Genomic DNA, 8503 nt, shown 5'->3' with positions numbered 1-8503 from the left:
TGTGGCGTTTAGGAATCCCGACTACACATTCCCGAACATTTGTTGAGTGCGAGGTGTGCTTTGACTCCGTCTCTCCCTCTTGCCGCTACAGTTACGTCAACCAAACCTCTGTTCGGGGAAATCGACGGGTCGAGCAGCATCCGTAGGGAGAATGAAATGAAGGTTTCGGGTCGAAAGCCTGCACCGTGACTGTAGCGTGAGGGAGATGGCCAGTGTAAAGAGGGGAAGGGGAGACGAGAAGCCCGAATAAAGAGAAGGAGAGGAGGGGTCTGGTGAGAGAGGGACTCTCTCCATTCTCAGTCCCGATGCAGAGCCCCTCAGATGCTGCTCGATCCGTTGAGTTCATCGGGCAGGTTGCTTATTGCTCCGGATCCCAGCACCTGCCGCCTCCTGTGGCTTCACTCTGGGAGCGGAGAGGATGCGAGAGTTTCACCTGAACAAGTGGAAAAGGAAGCCGCGGGTACCAGCTGTACCCCTGAACACCCCCACCCACCGTCCTACCATTCCTCTACACACACACACACACACACACACACACACACACACACACACACACACACACACACACACACACACACACACACACACACACACACACACACACACACACACACACACACACCTGAGATCTGCTCCGTAGTTGGACCTGAGAGACCGGCTCCGGAAGCACTGGGCTGGAGTGGGCTGGGGGCCCACAATAATGGTAAGGTCAAACGCCGGGGAGCAGGTCCTAGATGCCTATTCCTCAACGCCCAAACCAAATGCTGGCGACAGAGTTGACATCTTCCACTCAAACTTCAGAAAAGAAGATTCATTACAGTTGCTACTTCTCCCTCGTTCAGAAAAGAAGATTCATTACAGTTGCTACTTCTCCCTCGGAGGCCGTTTATTCCACCAACCCCCTCACTGTTTCTCAACCCCACCCCCCAGCCCCACATTATATTCTCACAGCACCTGGTCAGCGAAACTATTACTCCCTGCCCCTCCCCCCACCGACCTTTCACTAGCGTGCACTGGCGGCGAAATAACGAAAAAGTTTATTCGCCGCTTCTGCCAGTTTTTGGCGTAACTGGACCAATTCTGTACTATCACTGGGAGTCATGCGCGGTGAAAATTGGGCAAGTAGCTTCGTAACTGCATCTCCCAAGTCCGGCGCTGGGAACCCCAGGCGCTGATGTTATTGGAACCCCCCCACCCCCGATCACTTTTACCACGGGAAAGACTGAGCTGGGAGTCCACCAGGTGCAGACGTTCCGCTGTCATGCCCCACTTCATAATCTTTGCACTGATTCTGCCAAAGTTTACCATTAAGTATATACCCAAGTATTGATGGGTATAACCGTGCACCTGTACATGTGGTGCGTGAATGTGGGTGTCTGAGTGTAGATACACACACACACACACACTCACATATACAGACACACACACATACAAACGCATACATAAACACACATACACACGCACAAACATACACTCACACATACATACACACACATACATTCATACATACACACACACACACACTCACACAGACACACACACTCACATCTCATAGACACACACACACACACACACACACACACACACACACACACACACACACACATTTCCGTAAGGATGTGTAAATAATTCTCTTTAGGGACTCATTAGAACTGACATCGTGTTTCTTCTGCCTTTGATAAAATTTTGAGAGAAAGCACTGTCTTTTGCTCTGAAACTGTGCGTACAGCTCTCTGTAAGAGCCAGAGAGGTGTGACGGGGCGAGGGGGACAAACACATGACAATGTTGGGGAACGTACGAGAAAATAGAAAGAAAGATATCAAGAGCGGAAAGCAGAAGAGCCGCGGCAGGGACAGGGGAGCCGGCAGAAGATGATTTCTTTACTGAGATACTGACAGATTGACCGAGGAACGGACTGAGAGTGAGAATTGGTGATAGACAAACGGATGGAAGGGAAAGGACAGACAAGTCAGGCAGAGAGCGGTAATGTGGCGCGGGCCGATACACAGAGAACTCCTTGTATTTTCAATATTCGTACTTTCAGCTCAGAAAGGGCAGAGCATTGTTTGAGTGAAAGGGGCAGAGAACAGAAGCACTTTGAAAGAGAGAGAATCACAAAGATCTGCCCCAAATCCCAGCTCCTTCTCTCACTCTCTCCCCGGGGTTCCATCCTTTTTTGTCATTGTCTGCAAGCGGTTCTTGTTGTGCCCTTCGCTGAGGTGAAAAGACTTTTTGGAAAGCGAGCTAATGGCATTCACAGCTCCTTCATTTTAATTCTTCGGCGCTTCTTTAAGGACAGTCTCTTCAGTGACAGGATTTCAAAGGAGCATTAAAAGGAGACTGATCCATTCTGACAGAATGGACATGTTTCTTTAAAAAAACCCTGGCTCGGTCAACCTGCAACAGGAGCACAAACAGCAGTCTGTTTCCAGATAAACTGTACTGTGGGACTGAAATGTAGAAATAACATTGGGTTCTTGGGAACATTAAATAATAGGACTCCTGTATAGATGGAAAACTGTGAATGGGGAAATTCTAAAATAAAAACATATGCTAGAAATAGCAGTTATTAATATCTACAGAGAGGAAAAGCTAACATGGTCTAGTTTATTTACATTTGTTGGCAAATTAATTACCCAGAGCTTTGTCTACCCAGCGTGAACAGTAGTTTGTGAGAGGTGTGTTTCAGAACATTTCCACCACTCTACATCATTGTGTTTATTTTCTGGGAAAGTATTTTAGGCAAAGATCAGGGTTTTAATTTAACCCTTAATTGTTAATTATAAGCATAATAAAGGACAACACGGGAACACACCCTTTGGCCCATTATTTCTGTGCCAGCCACGTCGCCAATTTAAGTTGTGCATTTGCCTACATGTGGTCTATAATTACCAACCGTTTTCTCAGATACATCAGGAGTGAGAGAGAGGCAAGAGTGGACACTGGACCGCTGAAAAATGAACTGGAGAGGTATTAATGTGGGGGGGGGCCGACGACAAAGAAATGGCAGACAATCACTCATCACTGTGAAAGACAGTAGCAGTATGCCAGAAATTCAAGAGCGTCAGGGGACCGAAGTCAGTGTAGTCGCTGTTGCTAAGGAGAAGGTGCTTGGGAAGCTGAAAGGTCTGAAGGTAGATAAGTCACCCGGATCAGATGGGCTACACCCCAGGGCACTGAAAGTGCTAGCTGAAGAGTTTGTGGGGGCACTTGTAGCGATTTTACAAGAGACAATAGATCCTGGAATAGTTCCGGAGAAGTGGAAAATTACAAATGCCACTTCACTCTTTAAGAAGGGAGGGAGGCAAAAGATAGGAAATTATAGGCCAGTTAACCTGACTTCTGTAATTGGCAAGATGATTGAGTCCATTATTGAGGTTTAGTTTTGGACTTGGAGGCACACGGTGAAGTAGATCAAAGTCAGCATGGTTTCCAGGGAAAATCTTGCCTGACAAATCTGTTGGAATTCTTTGAGGAAGTAACAAGTAGGATAGACAAAGGAGAGTCAGTGGATGTTTAATAGGAATTTCAGAAGGCCTTTGACAAAGAGTCATACATGAGGCTGCTAAACAAGGTATGAGCCCACGGTATTACAGGAAAGATACTAGCATGGATAGAAGATTGGCTGACAAGAGAACATCTGCAGATGCTGGAAATCCGAGCAACAGACACAAAATGCTGGAGGAACTCAGCAGGCCAGGCAGCATCTGTGGGGAAAAAAAAGGTCCAGTCAATGTTTCAGCCAGAAGATTGGCTGACTGACAGGAGGCAAAGAGTAGGAATAAGGGGGTCTTTTCTGGTTGGTTATCAGTGACTAGTTGTGTTCCACAGGGGTCACATTTTATGTTGATGATTCGGATGGCAGAATTGACGCTTTGTGGCCAAGTCTGCAGGTGAAACTAAGATAGGTGGAGGGACAGGTAGTGTTGAGGAAACAGGAAGACTGCAGAAGGATTTAGACAGATTAGGAGAATGAGCAAAAATGTAGCAGATGAAATACATTGTAGGAAGTGTACGGTCATGCACTGTGGTAGAAGAAATAACAGCATAGACTATTTTCTAAACAAGGAGCGAATTCAGAAATTGGAGCACCAAAGGGACTTGCTGGTGCGGAATCTCTAAAGGTTAACTTCCAGGATGAGTGGTTAGTAAGGCAAATGAAAGGTTAGCATTCGTTTCGAGAGGGCTAGAATATAAAAGGAAGGGTGTGTTGTAATCTTGAGGCTTTATAAGGCATTGGTCAGGCCAGATTTGGAGTATTTTGAGCAATTATGGGGCCCTTATCTAAGAAAGGGTGTGCTGGCGTTGGAGATGATCCAGGCAAGGTACACCAGAGTGATTGCGGGAATGAAAGAGTTAATACCTGAAGAGCGTTTGAGGGCTCTGGGTCTGTACTTGCTGGAGTTTGGAAAAATCAGAGGGGCTCTCTTCGAAACCTATCAAATATTGAAAGCCTAGATAGAGTGGATGTGGAGAGGGTGTTTCCTATAGTAAGGGAGCATTTGGACCAGAGGGCACGGCCTCAGAATGCAAGGACGTCGCTTCAGAACAGAGACGAGGAGGAATTTCTTTAACTAGAAGCTGGTGAATCTGTGGAATTCATTGCCAATTACGGCTGTGGAGGCCAAGACAATGGGTATGATTGATAGGTTCTTGATTAGATCGGCATGAAAAATTACGGGGAGAAGGGAGGCGAATGGGATTGAGGGTGAAATTAAATCAGCCACGATCAACTGTAGAACAGACTCAGGGGGCCGAATGGCCTGAGTCTTTTCCTAAGTTTTATGCTCTCATGATCTTCATTCCTTGCCTGTTCATGTGCATGTGTTAAAATTCCCTGATATTTTATCGCCCTCGCTCCGATCTAAGAGAGGAATAAGATCTCTTTAAAAACTTCATTCCGTCACACACTGTGAATGGTGACCATTTGGCTAAACTTTTCAACTTGTTCGTTTCTTCCTTTCGGCGGTTCTCCGGCCGTTTAAGAGCAGAGCAGGAAGGAAATGGCCATCGGGTGCGGCAGCCCAAGTGGAGAGAGACACCGAGTTAAACTTTCAGTGTGGGAACCCTGTTTTATGACGTTTGTGATTTCAGATCCTTCGGCGCCTAACAAATAGTCTAAAATTTAGCTCTATTTCCGTGGTACCAGAAAGCGTCTTTTATGTGCGCAGCGAAGTATGTTAAAAAAAAATCGAATCAATGCGACAGGTAATTGAAGTATTTTTGATGAAGTGTCTCAACCCAAAACGACCACTGTTTACTCTTTCCCACAGATGCTGCCTGGCCTGCTGAGCCCCCCAGTATTTTGTATTACTTAGATTTCCAGTATCTGCATATTTTCTCTTGTTGGTAATTAAAGTAATGCTGTTTTCTTCAACATAGGAGAATATCTTCAAGGACAACATGCCGAGATTTTTAAAGTATTTTTCGTTAGTAAGGAAAGATTGAAAACGAATTTCGCACAAACACTTTTCGCTATTTTCAATGTTCGGTAAACATGGTTAAAAGGCTTTAACCATCGGTGCATTTATAAAGTTGGGATAAACTGAATAGGTAGCCTGAGATCAGTCCATCAGTAGGGGGTGACAGTAATTGGAAAAGGTTCCTCTATTTTGCAACCCAAGTCCGTGGCTCGAAATTTGACTGACAAGCGTGTAGGCCCGCCCTTTCCCGTTTGAGTGACAAAAGGGGAAACCAATAACCTTGCGATGAGCGCGGCAACCCCGGATCGTAGAGGGTGGGCGAGCCAATTGAAGGCGGCCAAGGGTGACACCGCCCCCACACCTCCCTGGGACTGGTGCTGTTGGCAGGATCAGTTTCTGGTCAGTTTCTGCAAAGCCTCGGCTGCGGAGGGAGGCGGCCAGGTAGGCGTGCAACAGCAGCGGGACCGTGAATCAGCCCTTGCCCCTCAGTCCCCCCGCACTGTCACCTCCACGTTCTGTGCAAACACCTCCCCGGGACCTCCCGAGCGAGCGGGAGCTGACGCCAGCGTCTGCCGCTTTCAACAAAGAGCAGAGGGACCCAGCGAAGTGCAGAGCTGGCGAGCGGACAGCGGAATCTCTCCCGTGTTTACTAAACAAGAAGAAAAGTCAAAGCCTTTGAAGTATTCCGATCAAAGCGCCCGCTTCGTTTGCAGGGTGCAGGTTCTGCTCAGCGCCGCCGTTGCTGGAAACGCTCACTGCGAAGTCTAACCCCGCTGCCTTGGGAGGATTGTACTAGCCGGAGAGACTATTTAAACGGGCGGTTTATTTCAGACTTGTACCGGCACCCTCGCACCCCGACTGGGGAAGGATATGTCGCTGTGAGTGAGCATCGGGCAAGACTTGGAGCCAAGAATGGAGCGATTCCTGCACGGGCTGTTCCTGGCAACCCTCTCCCAGTCGCTGCTGTTCGGGAGCTGTCGGGGCATCGGTTCCATCGACCACGAGCGGGGCAGGGAAGCCAAGTGCGAGGCGATCGAGATCCCCATGTGCCTGGGGATCGGCTACAACATGACCAGGATGCCAAACTACATGGGTCATCAGAACCAGAGGGAAGCGGCCATCAAGCTGCACGAGTTCGCGCCGCTGGTCGAGTACGGCTGTCACGTCCACCTCCGGCTCTTCCTGTGCTCGCTCTACGCCCCGATGTGCACTGACCAAGTGTCCACCTCCATCCCCGCCTGCAGACCCATGTGCGAGCAGGCGCGTCAGCGGTGCGCCCCCATCATGGCACAGTTCAACTTCGGCTGGCCCGAGTCGCTGGACTGCGCCAAGCTGCCCACCAGGAACGATCCCAACGCTCTGTGCATGGAAGCGCCGGAGAACGCAACCGGCGAGCCGCAGAAGGGACAGGGCATGCTGCCCGTGGCTCCCCGGGCCAGGGCGCCCGGGGTTGTCGATGGCAGGGGGCAGGCTTCGCTCGGCTCCTGCGACAACCCCGACAAGTTCCAGTACGTGGAGAAGAGCCTGACCTGTGCGCCCAAGTGCTCCGCCGGCGTGGACGTCTACTGGTCCAAGGGGGACAAGGACTTCGCCTTCATCTGGATGGCGGTCTGGTCCACCCTGTGCTTCATCTCCACGGCGTTCACCGTGCTGACCTTCCTGCTGGACCCGCACCGCTTCCAGTACCCCGAGCGGCCCATCATCTTCCTCTCCATGTGCTACAACGTCTACTCGGTGGCCTTCATCATCCGCTCGGTGGCCGGGGCGGAGAACATCGCCTGCGACCGCGAGAACGGGGAGCTGTACGTCATCCAGGAGGGCCTGGAGAGCACGGGCTGCACCATCGTCTTCCTCATCCTCTACTACTTCGGCATGGCCAGCTCGCTGTGGTGGGTCATCCTCACTCTAACCTGGTTCCTGGCCGCCGGCAAGAAATGGGGCCACGAGGCCATCGAGGCCCACAGCAGCTACTTCCACATGGCTGCCTGGGGGGTGCCTGCCATGAAGACCATCATCATCCTGACCATGAGGAAGGTGGCAGGCGATGAGCTGACTGGCCTTTGCTACGTGGGCAGTATGGACGTCAATGCGCTGACCGGCTTTGTGCTCATCCCCCTGTCCTGCTACTTGGTGATCGGTACCTCCTTCATCCTGACCGGCTTCGTGGCCCTCTTCCACATCCGCAAGATTATGAAGACTGGCGGCACCAACACGGAGAAGCTAGAGAAACTTATGGTGAAAATTGGAGTCTTCTCCATACTGTACACTGTCCCAGCCACCTGCGTCATTGTCTGTTATTTCTATGAAAGGTTGAACATGGATTATTGGAAAGTGCTGGCCTCTGAGCAGCCTTGCCTGGTCTACCCTGGGAGGAGGGCCATGGACTGCACTCTGGACGTCTCCGTCCCTACCGTAGCGGTCTTCATGCTGAAGATCTTCATGTCTTTGGTGGTGGGGATCACCAGCGGGATATGGGTCTGGAGCTCAAAGACCCTGCAGACTTGGCAGAGTTTGTGCAGCAGAAAGCTGTCCATGCGGACTCAAGGGAAGCCGTGCAGCGGGGTCAGCTGCTCCGCTAGCCACTGCCATTACAAAGCGCCCTCCGTCATGATCCACATGAGCAAAACAGACCCTTACCTAGACAATCCAACCCATGTGTAGCTGATAGCGGGCTACAGAAAGCACAAAGCAGAACGGTCAGCCCAGCACACGGTTTGAGGACCAAATTACAGGCCACAGTTTACTAGTTTTAATAGTCACATTACTGATGCCTCTTATCCTGTAGGATTTGTATAGGGCTCCTGTAAAATCTGTGTAATGGCATAATTCCCACTCTTAAGACCTATCGGTGTAGGATTACTGGGGGAAAGCAGTCCTTTGAGAAAAGGTATGGTGGCTCTTTCCCTTCCGACATCTCCACACCAATCAACTGGGCAAAAAAGTGACCCGTCCACGACTCAGAACAGACGATGGGGAAGTTCAGATGTGTCTGTGAGCTGGAACTGAACTTTTGTTTTGGGGGTAAGCTCATCTGAATTTCGCTGTGCCAACCCCTGTGAAAGGGGTAAAGGTTATCAGG

General features: G+C 50.0%; 1 protein-coding gene across 2 annotated transcripts in view; it reads left to right on the top strand.

Annotated features, from left to right (window-relative positions):
- Nucleotides 1–5012: 5012 nt before the first annotated feature.
- The window catches only part of LOC140731813 (frizzled-9), a 262750-nt gene continuing 259259 nt past the window's right edge, over nt 5013–8503 (top strand). For both annotated transcript variants that reach the window (XM_073053645.1, XM_073053646.1), the window contains exon 1: nt 5013–8445. In XM_073053645.1, the coding sequence (XP_072909746.1) occupies nt 6337–8085 (1749 nt within the window). In that variant the 5' untranslated portion in view covers nt 5013–6336 and the 3' untranslated portion in view covers nt 8086–8445. The remainder of the gene's footprint in view (nt 8446–8503) is intronic.

Source organism: Hemitrygon akajei, chromosome 8 (genome assembly GCF_048418815.1).
Source record: "Hemitrygon akajei chromosome 8, sHemAka1.3, whole genome shotgun sequence".
Taxonomy (NCBI): domain Eukaryota; kingdom Metazoa; phylum Chordata; class Chondrichthyes; order Myliobatiformes; family Dasyatidae; genus Hemitrygon; species Hemitrygon akajei.
This window is presented reverse-complemented; position numbering and strand designations above follow the sequence as displayed.